A 19,886-nucleotide genomic window follows, 5' to 3' on the forward strand; every position below is an offset into this window, starting at 1 on the left:
TGATCTTTGCACGCGATTGGTTGGCACCGCTAAGCAAGTCCGCGGCGAAGGAGAGCGAGCTAGGGTCGCGGCGGGACTCTGGAAGCGGCTGTTTCTTTGGCGTGTGGATCACAGCGGAGTGGGCTCGTCCTGCCCACGGCTCCCGGGACCCGGCAGGGTTCTAGGGGTGTTTTGTTTTAAAGTTGGGGGGGGGTGTAAGGGAGGAGGAGCATGTACAGAATACTGACTGGAACGTTAATTGGAGCATTTCAGATGCGAAGAGTAGAGTAATTTCATACTCTTCTTTTTTCATTTGCTCCGCTGGTTTAACTTCATTTCTGAATTCTCAACTTTGAAGCCGCCCAGTGTGTTTGGCAGAATTTGACCGAATTTAGGGGTGAAAGGTTGATCCACTCCAAGTGCATTTTAATTAGGGCACGCAATTCAACCACTGTTAACGATGGGGTTTCTGAAGACCTGTGTTCTTAGAAATACCTGTACTGCGGTTTGCTTCTGGAGAAGCCAAGTTGTGCAGAAGCCTTCAGTTAGAAGAATTAGTACTACCTCTCCAAGGAGCAGTGTCATGCCTGCTTGGGTGATAGATAAATACGGGAATAATGAAGTGCTTCGATTTACTCAGAACATGGCTATACCTATGATACACTATCCAAATGAAGTCATTATCAAAGTGCACGCTGCAAGTGTAAATCCTATAGATGTCAATATGAGAAGTAAGTTTCAAAATACATTCCTCGTTTCCTTTTTCTTTTTCCTCTTCAGATAGTTTCATCAGGGATCAGTTTTAAAATATCATTTGTTATTGACTAAGTCTTTGGTTAACACAAAGGAATTGTTTAGGGTTTAAACAGTATCTTAGATATTATTTCCAAAATTGTTGAAATTGCAATACCTATAATATGCTTTAATCTTTTACAAAGTCTTAAGTTTGAATTGCTTCCATGCTACCTTAAGATGTAAATTGGGACTTGAGAATTGTATCTGCAGCTAACTTTCTGGTTCACTCTTCTGGGAGCTTTGTGATATTCTCAAGTCCATCACGGGTTTTAGAGATGTGGTTATGTTTTCATACCAGTTTAGAGTTTGCATTTTTATTGTAGTTCTTATTTGCCCTCGCACTAATAACAACTTTCTTTAGTGGTGCAGTGGACAAAGCAGCAGAATGTAAGGGTATGGACATAGTACTTTCCCCATTTATGCTGTTGCATTCTGTTCTTAGCAGTTAAAATACACTTTTCTGTTATGCTCCATCCTCAATGGGAATAATGTTATCTTAATTTCTGCTGAGGGATATTGACAAAGCTTGGAGAGCACTGTATTCCTTAAATATATACTATGCAGTTTTTATAGTGCTGGAAAGATTCATTATTATCTGCAAATTACTTTAACTTTAGAAAATAATGACAAAAATACTGCTTTAAAATTGGGATGATTGGTCGGTTAACTTCAGCGTTCTAAGTAAACTGCCATATATGGTTTAATTTAACCGTAGGTCTTTGTTTTGAAGATCTTGTGTGTAGACATGCAGATTATCCCAGTAACAGTTATCATATGTGAACGAATTATGCGTGATGAGTTTCTTTGTTCCTATACGTATCCAGTTACAAAATTAAGATTAATGATAGAATGAATCATTTTGTGGAATTTGTAGAGAAATATGAAAGTGTTGTGAGTTCGGCTTCATTTCTTCCTCTTTTCTTCCCCAGGAGTTGTGTGATAGATTAGGATAGCAGTTCTCAAATGTTTTGGTCTTAAAATCTCTTCACACTCTTAATAATTAGTGGGCTTTTGTTTTTGTGAGTTATAGCTGTCCATATTTACCTTATTAGAAATTAGAATAGAAACTTTTAAATATTCATTTAAAAATACAATAAACTGTTGTGTTAACATTACAAAATTAAATCAGGATTATAATATAAAATGACATAAAAATAATGTCTCAAGAGACAACAGCATGTGTGAAGCACTGAAACAGGTAGTATAGCTGACAGAGACTGGGATCTATCCCCAAAGTGCTTACAGTGAAAAATAACTATACTTCCCAAAATAAGCAAAAAAATTCAGTGAGAAGAGTAGCATTGTTTTACACTTTTGCGTATCTCTTTGCTTTCTAGTTTAATAAGACAGCTAAATTTTCATGTATTTCTGCAGTCAGCCTGTCACGATATGGTTTTTGAAGTGAGTAAAGAAAAGCTAGCCTCACATGGGTAGCTGGACAAGAAAGGATCTCTTAGAGTCTTCAAAAAGATTTTGGGGATGTAAAAACTTGGAGAATTCTTGGATTAGGGAAATAAAGTTCAGTTTCACTGGCTTTAAGTCTTCAATTTTTAATGGTGCTGTTTTTAACTAAGTGAATCTATCCAGACCTGTGCTGTCCTATATCTAGACATACCTTGGAGAAATCGCAGGTTGGGTTCCAGACTTCTGCAAAAACGCGAATATTGCAATAAAGTGAATCACACAATTTTTTTTGATTTCCCAGTGTATAGAAAAATTATACTTACACTGTACTGTAGTCTATTAAGTGTGTAATAAATAGTATTATGCCTAAAAAACAATGCACATACCTTAATTTAAAAATAGTACTGTTGGAAAAATGACGCTGAGAGATTTGCTCAATACATGGTTGCCACAAACCTTCAAACTGCAAGAAATGCAGTATCCACAAAGGTCAGTAAAGTGAAGCACAGTAAAATGAGGTTTGCCTCTAATAGCCACTAGCCACATGTGGCTGTTGAGCAATTGAACGTAGTTGGTCTGAATTGAATGTGCAATTAGTGTAAAATATACAATAGATGTCAAAGACTTAGTAAGAAAAAAACAAATGTAAAATGTCTCATTAATAATTTTATATTCATTACCTATTGACCTGATGATAATTTGGATACATTAAGTAAAATATGATTAGCATTAATTTCACTTCTTATTTTAGTGGCTTCTAGAAAATTTTGAGTTACACATGTGGCTTGCATTATGTTTCTGTTGGACAGTGCCAATCTAGACAATGTGAGGAATAACTTACACATTTCTTTGTGGGAAGAGGTTTGGGGAAAGACTTGGATTCACTTTGGAAAGCTCTATTAAGAATGAATTGAAATGACTTTATGATGATTGCCTCGTGGAATCCACATTTTTATCCTTTTTGTTTGCTTTGAAGTAATAATTGCTACTACTGTTTGGGCGTGTCGTTTTATTTATTCCATTTACGTTGAGCATGAAGATAATTTAGTTTTTATAGGATGTATCTTTAAGTGGTAGGTTTATACCCAATGACCAGTGTGTGTTTTCATCTTCTTGATTTCAAGATCTTTGAAGGTAGATCCCATGCTGTCAACTTCTGTCTGTTTCAGTGCATCACATATATAGTTGCTGTTCAGTCATTATTTTTATGTCATTTTATATTTTTGTTCTAATTTAAGATTACAGACTGAAATAAGCAATATTTTATCCATGAGCAATTTTTACCTTTTGTCCTTGTTTAGATCTGTTAACTTTTCATTTATTTGAATGTACGTGCACACTTTGTATTGTGTCCATTTTAATTTCAGTAGAATGGGTGGATCTGGACTTTCTTGGCTGCTATTTCATATAATATTGTAACATTGTACTTTTATGTAGTGTTCTTAAGACATCGTAGTTTATTATGACTTGACTGTGTAGTATTCTTTGCAAGTTATCCTCTTTATTTCCTGCTCATGGATTCTTTTTTGAGAACGTGTGATTATTTTTGCAGAAGATACTTGAAATGGTAGCTTGGGGAAATAAAATAATGAATAGAAGACTGTAAACTATAGGGAGCAGTTGTTTCCTTTGACGAGAAAGCAAAGACATGCCTGTTTTGAAAGGTGAAGGCTGACTTTTTCTGGAGCTGGCCACTATTGTTGGACATAAAATCAAAGATCATATAAATGGCTAATGAATAATCTTAAAATAGAAAAAAAAATACAGCCAATGAGAAAGTTTGGTTCCTTTAGGTGAGATTAAAGTCTCTGAAAGTGATGGCAGACTTAGGATTTTCCAAATCATTCCAGCTCTGAACCAAACTGGGCACCTCTGCCCATGGGATGGAGCTCCTAAGGGCCTCCATTCACTTGTGTCACCAAGCAGGGTCTCAGTTTCTACCTACCAGCTGCATTCTGGATTTGGGGCTGGTTTAGTTAGTACCAGTGAGCCAGGGCTAATCAGTTGATACTGAGGTGACCAAGAAAGCTGCTCAAACAACCTTGCCCTGCAGGTTGTGTACCTCGAAGAGGACTGAAGCCTTTTTGCAGCTCTGAAACAGCAGCTGAAATTCGACATGGCTAACTGCCCACGTCTGTTAATCAAATCACATGGGAATTTCAGTGAATAATTGCTTACCTGTGCTTTAGAGGTGGAAAAGAAATGTAAGACAGGAAAAGTAAAAGGTGACTTTTGTGAGTATTACATGTGAAGTTGTTTTTTTTTTTTCTTTTCCCTGATAGGCAACACTCCTAACTAGCCTGCTGACAGTTATGTAATATCGGTGTGGTGGCCATCAGCTTTGATATTTCTGGGACTTTTCCAACTTTCAAATACTTTCTTCTATGTGTTTTGATTTTTTATTAGAAAAGCAACTTTTGCAAGTTTCCCTCCTATCAGCCTCCCTTCCTATATCCTCTACCCGGGCTTCAGGGATGAACATTCATTGCTCCCATCTAAGGCCAGCGCTGCACCTGGGTTTTCCATCTCATGCCCTCTCACCTACTCAGGAGATTTTTCAGCAGTTTTCTCCTCCATCTTCAGTCTTTTCCTTTCTACTGAATCATTCTCATTGGCATACAAACTTGCTGTGATTCCCCTGCTCTTAGAAAGAGAGAAAAAGAACCCTCAGAAATCCTCCCGCCATCTCACTTGCCCCCTCCAGCCACTGCCCTGTTTCTCTCCTGTCCTCTGTAGCAAAACTATTTGAAAGAGTTCACTCTTCCCAGGATCTCCATTTCCTCACTCCCACTCTCTCTGTCACCCTCTGCCACAGCAACTGCTCCTATCAAGGTCACCAAAGACTTCTGTGTAGTTGGATCCAGTCTTTTGTTTGATTTTGTCTGTTTGGGGGTTTTTGTTTTTTAAAAGCCTACTGGTAGCTTTTGCCCTTATTTGAAAAACTATCTTCCCTGTCAGCAGCATCTGACTTCCTTAAACGACCCTCTCCACTCGGCTTTCTGAACACCTCTTCACTGGGCAAGGCTTCTCAGGCACCTTTGCTGGTTTCTCCTCATCTTTGAGATCCAAGGATGGGTGGGGGGAAGGGGAGACTTTCAGAGTGGTTTAGTGATTCTGGAGCATAAATTGTGGTACAGGACACTAGAGAGATAAGCAAGGTGCTTATCTTGAAGAGCCTCACATAGTAGAAATGTCCTCAGAATGTCAAGCAGAAGAGACGATAACAGATACTTTTATGTCATAGAAAAGCCATTTTGTATGTTGACGCTGTGTAACTTTGGATTATTATAGATGGTGTAGCTGGCTTATTCGAACCAAAAAAATAATGATCAGAGGAATGTTTCTGCTCCACTTAGTTGATATTTATGGAAATGTTCTTAAAAATAAAAAGATGTGTATAATAAAGCAATTAATCTGATTTAACATATCAGAACAGATGCAGCCAAGTGGTTCTTTTCCATTCAGGAATCTACACACTTAATCCAAAGATTTGTTCTGGAACTTTTTGGGGAGGTAGGGACCATTTGACACTCATGGACCAGTGTCAGTGTCAAATACTATATCCATGCCTTATTTATTTATTAACTCAGACAACTTTTAGCATTTATCTTCTTCACCAGAATTGGCTCCAAATGACTTTGTTGTTAAAAAAGTTTATGAATGATTCAGTTATATGCGTGTGTGTATGTGTGTGTGTGTGTGTGTGTGTATTCAATAAAGAAATAAACTGCAAAAAAAAGTTCATGAATGAACAAATTAATAAAGAAACTCTCTTCAAAGAACAAAGCAAAACTTAGAAAAGAAAATACTAAAAGTTCAGAAGATAGTTTCAGAATTGAAATTTCAGAAATAGTGATTATAACCTTCCAAATAATTTTCTTTGACTGGAACAACACTTACTGTTTTTATGCTTTATTGTGTGATGGTAAAAAAAAAAAATTGTAAGGTTGATTACTTTATAACCTACATCTCGAGGATAGAATTGTACCTGGCGTATAACTGTAGTAGTTTTTAAATCATCCCATTCTTTTGGAAGAAACAGATAAATTGTGTTTTATAGGTGGTTACGGAGCTACAGCTTTAAATATGAAACGTGATCCTTTACATATTAAAATCAAAGGAGAAGAATTTCCCCTGACTCTGGGTCGGGATGTCTCTGGGGTGGTGATGGAACGTGGACTTGACGTGAGGTACTTCAAGCCTGGAGATGAGGTGAGTTATGAAATACCACTATTCCTTTTTAAAATTTGCAGATTTCTTTCTGCTGCTTTTGGAAATATATTGCAGATCATTGCCCTTTTTTTCTTTTTTTCAACAAATACACTGAGCTTTGGCTGGAACCCCCCTTTTCTTGGTTCTGTTGCTCATCCTGTTTTTGGTTCTGTCATAGTAGCTTGCTGTGCTGGAACCTTCTAAATCAGGTGCTTAAGAACTGCAAGACTTTGAGATATATATGATTGAGACTTTTTTTTTAAAAGCTTTAAATGACAATTTCTACCCTATGGAGTTAGATGGTTTTAAAGTAGCTAAAGGTTGATACAATCATCTATCCCTTGTCACTTTGAACTGTTATCCCAAGAATTAAAGTCAGCACATAATAAAAGCTAGTGAGTTCTAGTTGTTTGTCATAAAATAACTCATCTAATGTCTGTGGAGTAGGTACAGTAGACGCAGTTCATGGATGAGGAGGTCAGGCTGTGAAGAGGTCCCACTGCTGGTAAGTGCGGAGCCAAGGTTCTGCCCCAGAGACTGCTCTTCCTGGCACTCTAGGCAGTGAACACAGCAGGATTTACTGGTATCTGCTTCCAGTGTGGTTTGACTTGATACATCCAAAGTCATACTGAATAATAGATTTATATCCTGTGAAGATAGCTCTTTCGGTTGGTGGATTGCTGGCTTGTGCTTTTTTCTCAGGGTGGGGTATGTATTGGAGAACACCTTCATGCTTATCTTTGGCTAAAAAAGATCTGTTTCTAATGAAGTTGTGTGTGTTTCAGGTCTGGGCTGCAGTTCCTCCCTGGAAACAAGGCACCCTCTCAGAGTTTGTCATAGTCAGTGGGAATGAGGTAATTCACCAGTTCTGTGCTGAAATGCCATTAGAAAGTAGAAACAGGCTGACTAGTGTCTCCTGAAATAACTGGTGGTTTTTGAGATCAGGTTCCAGTTTTATGGGTAGTTTTGAAAGAGCTGAGATAGAGAATAGGAATTTTTGAAAGATTAATAAAGTGTTAGCTGGCGTTTAAATAACACTGCTGCCGAAGTGGTTATCTTTGCCTTGTGCAGCAGGAATTTGGAGTGAGATCTAGAAACCCTGCTGTGTTTCTTGGTTTTATCCAGTGTAAATTGTTGAAACAAAATGTACCAAATGGAGCGTACTGGTTCATCATCACCAGGAGCATGGAAGGATCAAGCTGTTTCAAATAACTTTCAAAACAGCAGTCTAATCAAATACAGTCAGGGCACTTGACAATTTGAATAGAAAGAAAGGGGTTAACACAGGAAATTGGCTACAGAAGGGAGGGCAGGAAGGGAAAAGGGGGCATTACTGAGATTAGAAAAAGTCGGGAAAGATTGCCTTCCGGTAAATGGGAGTAAGGGAAACAGCTGGTCACAAAAACAAGTTAGAATGTGTTTCTGAGGGCTCAGGGTTTATTTGGGTTTATTTCTGGCTATAATCAGGACTAGCAGGATTGTTGAATGTGGTCTTTTTATGAAGAATTAAGCAGCTGTATCTCATAATGTAACCTGAAAAGCCTTGCTGAACCTCTGTAAGGTAGGTTGAGTCACTTGGAGAATATTCCTTAGGGATAATCTTGGGGTAGCATTTGCAGTAACCACTGAACCTGGGGGAATATTATAGACTTATCCCTGAAAATAATTGGATTTCTATGAAGGTAAACGTACATAATTGTGTTTAGAAGTTTGCAAGTATTGCTTCTTTTTGACTGTTGTCTTCAAATCTAGGTCTCTCATAAGCCCAAGTCCCTCACTCATACTCAAGCTGCCTCTTTGCCGTACGTGGCCCTCACAGCCTGGTCTGCCATAAACAAGGTTGGCGGCCTGAATGACAAGAACTGTGCAGGAAAACGGTAAGTCTCAGTGTTGGCATCTGTCACTCCCTTCTTTCCCTTGGTCAGGTCTCTGCAATAGATTTGTCAAAAGCATTAAAATGAGGATCATTTACGTGAACACAGTTGTGCTAACATTTAAAACAACTTCCAAAGAACTCTTGTATCTGTCTGCCCTCTTTAAACCTCATCCTATTGATTCTTAGCTCAATCTATTGAGAATTTTAAAAGTGAAATATGTAGATGGATGTTAGGAGTCTGAACCTTCTAAAATGATGCAAAACTTTTGCATGTCCGTCTCTGGGAAGTAGATCCATAGCTTTCATCAGATTCCTAAAAGGTGTTAAGAACACCCGTTACAGTTTCTAAAGAACCATGCTAAGGTGCAGGTGTTGCTTCCTGTGTCATCTAGTTGCTCTCACACTTGCAGGCTTCTATGAGAAACAGACACAAAGGGATGGAATATTGTTGAGTTCTCTTAGGCTCGCTGTTCTCCTAGCCTCCTTTAGTCAGTTCTGGTGCTTCGAGGACTTGTATGTGCTTGTTTGAGTTTGTAAAAGCAGCGCAACAACAGTGTCTTAGATGTACTTAAGTTCATACTCAGATTCTGCTGCTTTCTAGCTGGGTGGCCCACTCAGTCACTTCTCTTTTGTGAGTTTTGTTTTAGGGGTTAAATGAGAACACCTGGAAAACTAACGGCACAGGTTGTGGCACACTGGAGGCTCTCAGTACTTGGTGGCTACTGTCATTAGCAACGCGACTGCTACATTCTTTGTGTTTTAGAATGTTGGCGTCGTAGAGAAAACATGATTTTATTGTTTGGTGAGAAAACTGGGTCCTAAGAACCGTTTAGTGATTGTGATGAAGGAGAGAGCTGGAGGTCAAATTTTGGTTTTTGATTACTAAGGATCATGCAGGAAAAAATAACTGAAGCCTGTGTCATTCTGTATTCCTGTTGTTATGAAATGTTGCACTTTACATTTAATGTGTTGAGTTGTAGGACATGGAATTTAGTGAAAACTTAAGAGCTATATTTCTGAAAGAAGTGGGGAGGCTATTCATCTAATGAGGTGCTACCCTTCATTGTAGAATTCAAGGCAAATATTTATTCTAAAGGTCAACCGTGTTTATTTTGTAAGCTTTTGGGGCTTATCATTCTTGAAGTTGCCATTTTGGTCCAATACTTTGTTTAAATTAAATTAGTTTGACCATGTAGATTTTTCTGGCAGTTTGTCTTAGTTAATAACCTTGCAAGAATCTTGCTCGGGATTTTCAGACATTTATTATTACTGTAGGCTTTGCAGTGGCATTGAGGCTTTTTTTTTTTTTTTTCCTTAGAAACATTAGCCTTTCTGTGCCTGCGTGACCATGTGTGCACTCTGGTGAGAGAGCTCTTGTTCCTTTTGCCTGTTTGGGTTCTCCAGGCATACTTTTTTTTTTTTTTTAGTATTCTGTGAAAAACGAGTTAGAAACAGGTCTAGCTGTCTCTTCCCTTCTCAGTTCATTGTTGGCTTTGTGGGTAATTCTTTGGTACTATGTTGTCTTCTGTTTAAGGAGTAATGGCTTGAAACTAGAAAGTAGAGACCTGGATCCCTCTTTCTACTCAGTTACTAACTAATCAGATGACCACGTGCACGTTTTTTAAGTCTCTGCTGTTTCTCCACAGGTGCTGAGTGTAGGGCAGTGTGGGTTGTTAGGAGAGCCATGAGAAGTGGAAAGTTTTATACCTTATAAAGGTGATTTATGTGTTATACTGAGTTGGGTCTGTTCGTTGATCTAGCCACATGTTAACCACACTGGAGTGAAATCCACTTGAAAGAGCCTCACTGGTGTGTGCCGTGGCCTCGTGCCACTCCCTGCCTGCGCGACGCCCCCGAGGGGTGCCTGTGTTCAGCGTGCCAGTGGGAGCTCGGCCCCTGGTGCTCTAGAAATTTCACTTCACTGAAATGACTACACGTGGTGTCATAATGGCCTCCCTCTCCAACGTCTCATTTGTGAGAGTCACATGAGAGATGTGAGCGCCTTACAGTACTGGAAAAATACTTCTACATGAAGAAATTACTATTACAGTGGGATTTTTTACTAACTTCAATTCAGAGGTTCCAGTGTCCAAAGTGGCTTTTTTCAGTTTGACTATCCTTTTTGATTGGTGGAGCATATTTTGGCTTCTCTAAGCAATAATTATTCTTTCATTGTTAGCTGTTGGCATTAAGGCAGTCTTTAGCCTGCACAAAGCAAGTCAGTGTTTGTCATCAAGGAGTAACAGTCTGTTTTTCTAACCAATTAATTTTAAAAAACCTAAAACTAACAGTGACAAAAATATCCATCAGCACCTTGGAAGATTTTACAGGATCTCTTTGTAACAAATACCTTTTTGAAATTAAGACAAAGCTTTCTAAGGCTTCGATGGTGTTTACTTGTTCCTTCTTTGTAATGTAATTATATTTCTGCAGCAACTGAGCATCTGTGAACCTAGGGGATAATTTAGTACTGACGTCGTATGTCGTTTTGCCCACACTTCGATATCACTAGAAAAGTCAAGTGAAACGATTTCCCTGTTATCAACCCATCTGTAGCTTCTTCATGATGTATTCAGTAAGAACGCATAGATGACATAAGGCTCTCAAGATGAATAGAAGTTTAAAAAAAAAAAGTGGTTGCACCATATATTTTTTGATAACAGTTCTATATGATGGTTGTATATATTGATAGTGTCATGCTCTGCCTGAAATACGTCTCTTGCTGGGAAGTTGTGCTTCACTGTGTTTGACAGAAGTATTAGAAAGTGTTAGAAATTGAACCATTCCTCCTCTGCAAAATAAATTTCACTTTTGAATTGTGTGCTTGAAACTCAGTGCAGTGAATTTAGGAATGCTTTTCACTGTTTCTTTTTTGAGATTAGGCTTTGTGACAGTGACATTTTGTCCTGTCAGTGTAAATTAGATGTCTGATTAATTCTGTTGATAGAATTGGGCTCAAGCATAAAACATTGGGTCTCCCCACCATTAACTTACTTCAGTCATTACAACAGCTTCCTTCTTTCAGCTGCCTTCACCTGCCTGAACTTGACCCCACCTCCCACCTGTGTCTCCCCTCCCACTACCCCTGTGGACTTCTGGTTTTCATTGGCACTTGACTAGGTTGTAACGTGAGAGGGGAAAGGGGAAGGTGAAAGAAACCCCTGCGGTTTACTTGCTGGAAGAAACCCTGTGTTTGGGAAGACGGGAGGGAGGGTGGAGACTCTGGCCTGGCCAGTGTGATGCAAGTGAATTGTCCCCTCCACTCCACCCCCTCCTGTTTTCCTGGGATCTCCAGGAGGGCTCAGTTAAAGGAATTAGTAGAAAACTTCTTCCTGTTAGGTTTTACAGCTTAGTTTTCTAGGTGACTAGGTGACAGTCTTGTGAAGCTGGGGGTCACCCACTCTTCAGTGCACCAGCCTTGCCGGGCAGCTGCAGCTCTTCTCCCCGGGGTCACAGCTGACTAACTTGCCAACCCAACGAGAGCTTTCAGTTCTTACAGTTTGACCTCTGAAGTATTTGGCACCATTGACCACTTCCTTCATAGTCACTTTTTCCATGGTTTCAGGGACACTAGCCTCCTTTACTTCTCCTCTTGCCTTTTTGATCAGTTCTTGCCATTTTTAAAGGCTACCCTTCTTCCGCCAGCCCTTGAACTATCACTATTACTGGTCTCCCACCATCTTTCCTGTTTCCCAGGGTCATCTCATCTGCTCCCAGCTGCTTTTTATATTTTGGTAGCTTACAGATAGTGTGTTTCTAACCCCAACCTCTCTACTCAGATCCAGTTAGATGTCCTCTTTGGATCTGAAACTCAACTTGTACAAAACAAGACTTACTGGCTTCTACTCTGACTACTTCTATATTCCTGATGCCAGTTAATTGTGATTTTCCTGAAGCTGAAATCTGATACTGTACCCAAACTGCTCTCTTCCCTTCCACTGTGCAGCTCATTATTGTCCAAGTCATGTAAAGTGTAGGATTGTTGTCAAATTTGGAAAAAATGCCTTCCAAGTTTCTTTAATATATGAGCTGTAAGATTCCAGGGCATTTCATGTTTTCTTGTGCAGTAAGCTTAAAATACTTTTTGCATTTTAATTGATAGCCTTCATTAACTAGCTTGTTGTTGATATCTTCCCTATAATGATGTCAAAGGACAAAGATCCTACAATTTAGTAACCAGTTTGATGTCCTTTGTTCAATGGAAAACAGTCCATGGACTAGGGGAGTACAGGGCCTCACCATCAGTGGAGCTCCCTTCCCTAGGGATTTTGGACAAGGGCATGTTTTACAGGGCATTAGAAGAGGTGGGGTGGGAAAGGGCATGGTTGGCTAGGAGGCAGGGATTCCCTATCAGGCAGGCAGGTCTTACTTTCTAGGGTTGGGCGAGCCGGCTACAGCTGAGTTGGAGGATTATGATTGGCGTTAGATTTCCTTGAGAGTGAGGCATTTCCTGTAAATGCAGGCTGATTTAGGTTAAATTTATGATGTGGATAAATGCAGGCTGATTTAGGTTAGATTTATGATGTGGATAAATGCAGGCTGATTTAGGTTAGATTTATGATGTGGGCTGGGCCACTAGGGTGGCCTCCATTTTTATGGGTCCTGATGTTACAAATTTATCAGTGATGTGTTACAAGTTTTTACATGTCTTTTAATTGGAAGAATTTTCTATATACTAGGTTCTGGTTCTGTACATTTCAAACCTTGTTAAACCATGTTTCTCCTTCATTTCTCCTATTACCCAACACTAGGTACCCTGATACTCAGTCCTACTGTAATAAAATTTTATGATACCTTGTTGTGTTGACTTAGTGGGAAGTAGAGATATTCCTGGAAGGCATTCTTAAACCAGGACAGCCTGTAATAACTTTGCTTAGAAATTACTATGAACCAGATCAGTATTTCCCACTAAAACCAAAGCAAATGTATTTCCAAATCAAATCTAGTGTCACCTGGTAAGAGAGGAAGTGTAATGGAGGGGAAAGTAGAATTGGAAAGAGACAGCAGTTTTAACTGATTGTGGTCAGTAGGGGAGAAAAAATAATTTTCCCTCTACCCTTCTGAGTTCTCTGCTGAGACCTCTGTAATAAAAGACAGGTTAACAAGAGAAAAGCAAACAAGTTTATTAACACATATGTGGACCTCATGTATACATGGGAGATACCTGGGGAAAAATGCGTAACTCAAAGAATTAGCTTAAAATTCAGGCTCAAATGCCATCTTTAGCTGAAGACAAAAGAGAGAAGTATGTGGGGAAGGCCATTTGTGGAAAGTTTACTATGAAAAGCAAGAATAAAGTTTGTTATCCAAATTTAAGTTGGTACCTTCCTTGATAAGGATCTAAAATTATCTGCAGAGGTTAACCTTTGTCCTTCCTGGTGAAGAAGAGAAGAACCTTTGTAAATTTCTGTTCTGTTTTCAGGCCAATAGGGGAAGGATAGAGAGGTTTCTTACATCCACTTCTTAGTTGCCTTCAGCTGAGAATAATCCCTAAGCCTAAGTGGTATATTTGGGGCTGCTGTATTCTTCTGTCCTTCACCACCAAAAGCATATGTCTGTTACCTGAAAACTGGGTTTGCCTGTTGGTGAGTGTCGAGGCAGAAGACAACCGAGCCAAAGATCGGGAGAAGGAAGGACTTATTATTGCAGCAACTAAGGAGAACACAAGGGATCTCTCCCAAAGCAGGGTCTCTGAACAGCAAAATTGGGGAAGTTTTAAGGTAAGGGAACATGCATATTGGTGAAGGGGTTAGGGCGGTGGACAGAGTCCAAGTGTTAGTTGATTGAAGGGTCAGAAAAGGTCAGCATCACCATCCCTTAGGTTCCAGTTGATCAGGCTGATCTTTACCACTGAAGCAGAATTGGGAATCTTTGTAACTGATACGTTATCTTTGCTACTGTTACTTCTCTTCCCTGACAACGGTCTAACAGTCCCTTGTTCTTGCATTCTTTTGTTCCCTTAAGATCGTTATTACTGAGACCTGTTCAGGGGCAAGCAATGTGGCCAGGCTTAGAGCCACAAAATGGCTTAGGCCCAGAATGGCTTCTCTTCTGTCCAGAAAGCCAGACCTGGTTCTCTTTCTCTGGGGAGCCTCTGCCCTACCTGCCTACATGTCCACACAGGTATTTTGCTGGGGCTCCTCTCTAGGCCTTATGTAAGTGGAGGGCCTGAAGCTTAAGCTTCATTGGCTCTGGAGGGAAGGAAAAATATCTCTTTCCTGTGCTCTTCTAAGTTCTTGGCTGGGGCCCCTGTAACAAAAGACAGATAAATTAACAAGACAAAAGCATACAAGTTTATTAATTTATAAATTTTATGCAACATGGAGACCTTCATAAGGAAATGAAGACCCAAAGGAGTGGTTAAACCTGAGCATTTTAGTTGAGGTGTAGTTGACATACAGTATTATGTTAGTTTCCAGTGTGCAACATAGTGATCTGACAATCAGATACATGACAAAACAGTCACCACAAGTCCAGTAAATCTTTCACCGTACAGTTATTATAGCGTTATATACTGTGTATTATACTGTTCCTTATACTATGTATTACATCCCAGTGATTTATTTATTACTGAAAGTTTGTATCTCTTAATCCCCTACACTTATTTTGCCCAACCTCCACCCTTTTCCCCTCTCGCAACCACTGTTTGCTCTGTGTATCTGTAAGTCTGTTTCTGTTTTTAAACCTGAAGGATTTTACGCTACCTTTAATGAAGAGTGGAGAGTCATGAAAAAATGTGGGGCAATGCATGCACAGAGTGTAGTAAACTGGAAAAACTTAGCAAGGCCTGTTCATTCTGTTCCTTGCTGCATCCTTCCATCTTGGAGATGAGGATGCTCCTTTCCTCCAGATACAGAGAGGACACCTTTCACATGAGGCGCACGTGTCCAGCTTCATGGGAGAAGGTCAGAGAGTCCTTCCTGCATGTGCTGTTTCTCAAAATTGCTTCAGCTTTAAGTATTCCATCTGCCAAGGTGTCATATTTTGGGGCAGCATGTGCGAACCCTGTCAGTCCATGAGAAATCCTTCTCTGAGCATGCAACTTCTCTCATCCTCTCTAGTGTTGCCATGATAAAGGATCCTTCCCTCTGTCTGCCTTCCTTCCCTCTGTTTTGCACCAGATTGAAAGATCCAGTGTCTTGGGATGGTTCCTGCTGCCTGTCTTATTCGGGGAGATATGTTCCCAGCATGCTGGGTTGAAATTCTGAATACATTTCCCACAGAACCATTGTTATACTGTGTATAAGGTTCTTGGTCCATTATGGGTTAACTAAACCTTTTTAAATGGCTACCCTGGGCACCTTGCCAAGATATATAAATAGCTTTATTTTCATGGGAAAATGTGTTTAAAGTTCCAAACAACTAAGTCACACTGAACTCTTCTGTAAATTGGGGAATGTCTGCATGAATTACAGAGGCTCAGGAGAAGGGGACACACAAGTCCAGGCTGTCTTGGTCGTGTTTGGTTGATTTGTTTTGTAGCTCTATTCCACTTATTCAGATTAAGTTGCTCACTTACTTAAGGGAATAATTTAGCATATGATGATATACTTTGTTATCATTCACCCATTTTCCCCCCAGATTTAGAAGTAATGTGTGAGTGAAACTAAAAAGGGAGATTATACTTTCTAGCATCGCCCTTACTTTTTAAAGACCTTTTGTTTCTACTGATGGAAGATTTAGCCATATTTAAATCAGCTTTGTTTCTGAGCCATTAGTGCTTCATAAAGGGTAGTCTACTCTTGTGATGTGGCTTTTTTCCCCCCACTGCAAGAATGTGGTCTGGGGAGAATCGTGAAGGTCATATACTTCTATTTTAGAAAGGTGGAGAAATTAAATATAAGCTTAAATTAGATTGAAAATGCCAGTTCTTTGGGAGTTCAAAATTTGTAGATACTGACAGGCATATGTAGAATAGATAAACAAGATTATACAGTATAGCACAGGGAAATATATACAAGATCTTGTGGTAGCTCACAGTGAAAAAAAAATGTGACAGTGAATATATGTATGTTCATGTATAACTGAAAAATTGTGCTCTACACTGGAATTTGACACAACATTGTAAAATGACTGTAACTCAATAAAAAATGTTAAAAAAAAAAAAAGGAAAGAAAGAAAATGCCAGTTCTTATTCATTAACTCCTAGAATATACCTCTGTGATCATCATTTCATAAATGATGAATCTGACTTCTAAAGATTCAGTTAATGAGCGAGTTGAGACTAGAACCGAGGTCTTTAGATACCCAGCCCCGGATTCAGAGATTTCTGCGGCTTAGCCAGAATATGGAAATGTGAAAGATGATTCCCTACCTCTGGATTTCCTGCTGTTTTGTAGTATGTTTCATATTTTTTTATTTGTAAGGCGGTTAGGGTGTTGATACCTTGCCTCATAAGATTGAAATACTGCAAAATGTGATTGTAGAGGGCTTAGGTGCCCAAAATGCTAAATATAAAGTGATGCGATCATCGAATAGAAGTCATGCCTTAGTGCGTTAAAGTGTGTTTAGGGAGAATTCAGAGACTGGGCAGAAATGACAGAGAAAATTAGATTTTAGGATTTTAAAACATGTAAGCAGTGTGATAATACTCATACTTCCCCCATGTTTTTATATCTGCCACAGTGCAATTCCCACTGACTTCAAAAGAAGCTATGCATACGGACTTAGGAAGTAAGAGAGCAAATGTGATTAAAAATCTTGGCAATTTTGAATTATAGCGCTTTTTGCAAATTGAGTATCTCCTGGGCGCTTGCTCTATGTAAATGGATAAGCAATAGAGCACAGCTCTCTTCACTATAACAAATAGACTTCTACTTCAGTGAGGTTTGAATGTGTCTTGTGACCCTTCTGGCAGGCTGGGTTGAAAGTATTCTCACCGTAAAGCATGTAAATGAAGGGCCGCTGGGAGTAAGCAGCAGCGGTATTTTCCCTTTGTCTTGGAAGTGCATTGAAGAGTACAGCACGTATAGTTCAGCCACAGACGACCAGCAGACTTACTGCTAGCTTGAAAATTTGCCTGCTGTCCCTCTTTGGGGACTTTGTGTAATGAAAAATACAGGCCCTGGTTGAACCTGCACAAAACATGGAGTTTGCAGGACCAGAGAGTGGTATTCCCTAGGGCTTCCTTATAAGCGGACCTATCAGATGTAGCCCTTTATTGGGCTTGCTCCTTGCCTGTTTTGCACTTGCGGGCGCCATCTAGTGGCCACATCAGGAACTGAAGCTGCTAATGCACTGCTGAGAAAGATGTTTTTCCTTTTTTATGGGAGGAATGAGGCTACTCTGGATCAAGAGTTACGGGGAAGCGATGAACTGACAATAGTGAGGTTGGAGATGTGTCTGGCAGTTGGATCCTTAAGCAGCCACTGTATTTGTTGTCCTCTTAAGCCAAGATTCTCAGGGAGAGAATAGAAATTAATTTCAAGCTTTACTAGAAAAAACTTTAATGCAGTCTTTCAGATAGCCAGTTGATTCCCTCATTTGGGGTAGTAGCAGTTGTCATTAATTATAGGATACAATGCTGATTCCGATGATTTTTAAAGTCGAGAAACATTGACGAGACATCTGCTGCACCCAGGGTAGTTAGAATGGCTGGTGCTGGGTGTAACGTGAGGTCTCTGTCCTCATACTGCAGAATAGCTTGGGAAGCAAGCTTATGAGTCAACATTAATAATGTGCCAAGTGCCAATTGCATGGCATGGATATCAGGTTGAGGGCCATCTCTAGGGTATTGTGCAGGCAAACTGGGACTTGAGCCTTCAAGGGAAGGGAGTGTGAAGGCATTTGAGAGCCAGAGGAACGGGCCAGTGTGCTTGGGACTTGGGGGTTAGAGTGAGGGGACCGGGGGGGGGCTAACGTGGAGAGTTCTGGAAATAGGAGTTCCGAGGTGAGATAAAGATTAGATTGCGAAGAACTTAAATGAGAGCTTGACTACTCACACTTCTATAAGAATGTGCCAGAGTGAGAGGGTAAAATAGTCCATGGATGAATTAATTTTTGGATGTATCTGTGAGGCAGTTTTAATGCCCCCTACCCCCAATTTAGGAAGCATTAAAGCTATCAAATGTGAATTGAGGATTTTGGAGGAGTTGATCTTTAAAGTTTCTTTTATTCTTCACAGTTTGTAATTCTGTGAAATTAAAAATAACTCTTCTAGAAGGAGCATCATTTTCAAAGAGACTTGTCTTAATTACATTTGATGGTATTCGTTTCAAAGGAAATAGCTAGCTCAGAAATTTTCCTAGTAACGTTTAAGATCTAAAGGGTGACAACAGCTTTCTGTGATTGGGGTAAGAGAGAAAAGAATAAAATGAAACTAGCATTAAGACTGTAGACAGAATGCATTTTCCGAGATCGCGTGGACCTGCCTGAGATCGGTGGCAAAATTCTCTGCACTCTTTAGCAGCCAAGTCCAAGCGGGAGCCACAACCTGCACTTACACAATTTGCAGTGGCAGATGAATAGAAGTGCACACAGAATGCTGGTGAAGAATTCCTCAACAATATCTCCTTAGCTGCCATAGTGTCAGATATCAAACAATCACTTTTTATAATGTTCCTCAGCCTAGACTGGTAACCTAACACCAAAGCCCAGCTCAGTACAGTTTTCTGAGGCCCTGAATTTGTGCGGTCTGAGGAAGGCAGTTCACTGGAGCTCGAGCTGAATTCAGGAGTAACTTGTAAGAGTATGTAAAGCAGTGATTCTTGACTATTGATTGTCTTTGGAATCACACCTTCTTTGGGAAATTGTTGACAAGTCTGGATGCCTCTCTTCCACCCAGTGCACACGTGCATGGTCACACTGAATTTTGCGTATTATGTCGGTCAGTTCAGATTTTCAGGAGGGTTCACACCCTCACAACTCATCCCTCACCCCAACTCATCCACAAACTCCGGGCTGCACACCCTTTCTCTAGAGTGGCAGGAAGGCTGCTGTAAGCAAACATGGTAAAAACCTGGAGCTCAAGGATAGTTGTGCTGATAGGACACTCATCTGCTTTAACAAGAAGCCAGATTGGGGATAAGATTGATTTCCATTTATGAAAGCTGACTAGCGTGATGGGACATGTCTGAACAAAAGACTTTTATTCTGCTTTGGCAGGAATGCGGTCAGGAATGTGATTTTTCTTAGAGAGCAACTGAATATACTCTAACACACTAAGAAGATCCCAGAGCTCCCTCTTACAGAGAAAGCTATGGTAATTTAAGCCTAGGAAAATTGCAAGGCAGATGTTACCAGGAACCATCTGAGCTACTTTAAAAAATATGAGTCATTGGTATTTTTGGTATTTTGTATTCTTGGTAAAGAGTTCATAGTATATCTAACTTTAAGCATGTTTAGCTTCTTGGTGAACCTCAAATAAAAAGCTGTGTGTAATAGAATCTTGGGAGGCTGAATGACTTTGTTTGCTTTGGGGATTATCTTTGAGCCAGTTCCATGTTGAAAACATCTTGTTTATGTATCCAGTTATGTTGGCTTAATACTTTCATTAGTTGTAGTTTCTTTTGCATTGCAGTGTCTTAATCTTGGGTGCTTCAGGTGGAGTTGGTACTTTTGCTATTCAGGTAAGACAATTTCTTTATCTTGTGAATAGGAAAGTTATTATTTTCATGAATTT

At 39.7% G+C, this 19,886-nt stretch overlaps 1 protein-coding gene across 1 annotated transcript in view; it reads left to right on the top strand.

The window, feature by feature from the left end:
• The first annotated feature begins 54 nt into the window (after positions 1–54).
• RTN4IP1 (reticulon 4 interacting protein 1) overlaps positions 55–19,886 on the top strand; it is a 43,106-nt gene continuing 23,274 nt past the window's right edge. Inside the window, exons 1-5 of the mRNA XM_010965369.3 lie at positions 55–710; positions 6,239–6,390; positions 7,176–7,244; positions 8,143–8,267; positions 19,785–19,833. Coding sequence (XP_010963671.1) covers positions 440–710; positions 6,239–6,390; positions 7,176–7,244; positions 8,143–8,267; positions 19,785–19,833 — 666 coding nt within the window. The 5' untranslated portion in view covers positions 55–439. The remainder of the gene's footprint in view (positions 711–6,238; positions 6,391–7,175; positions 7,245–8,142; positions 8,268–19,784; positions 19,834–19,886) is intronic.

Source organism: Camelus bactrianus, chromosome 8 (assembly GCF_048773025.1).
Source record: "Camelus bactrianus isolate YW-2024 breed Bactrian camel chromosome 8, ASM4877302v1, whole genome shotgun sequence".
Lineage (NCBI taxonomy): Eukaryota > Metazoa > Chordata > Mammalia > Artiodactyla > Camelidae > Camelus > Camelus bactrianus.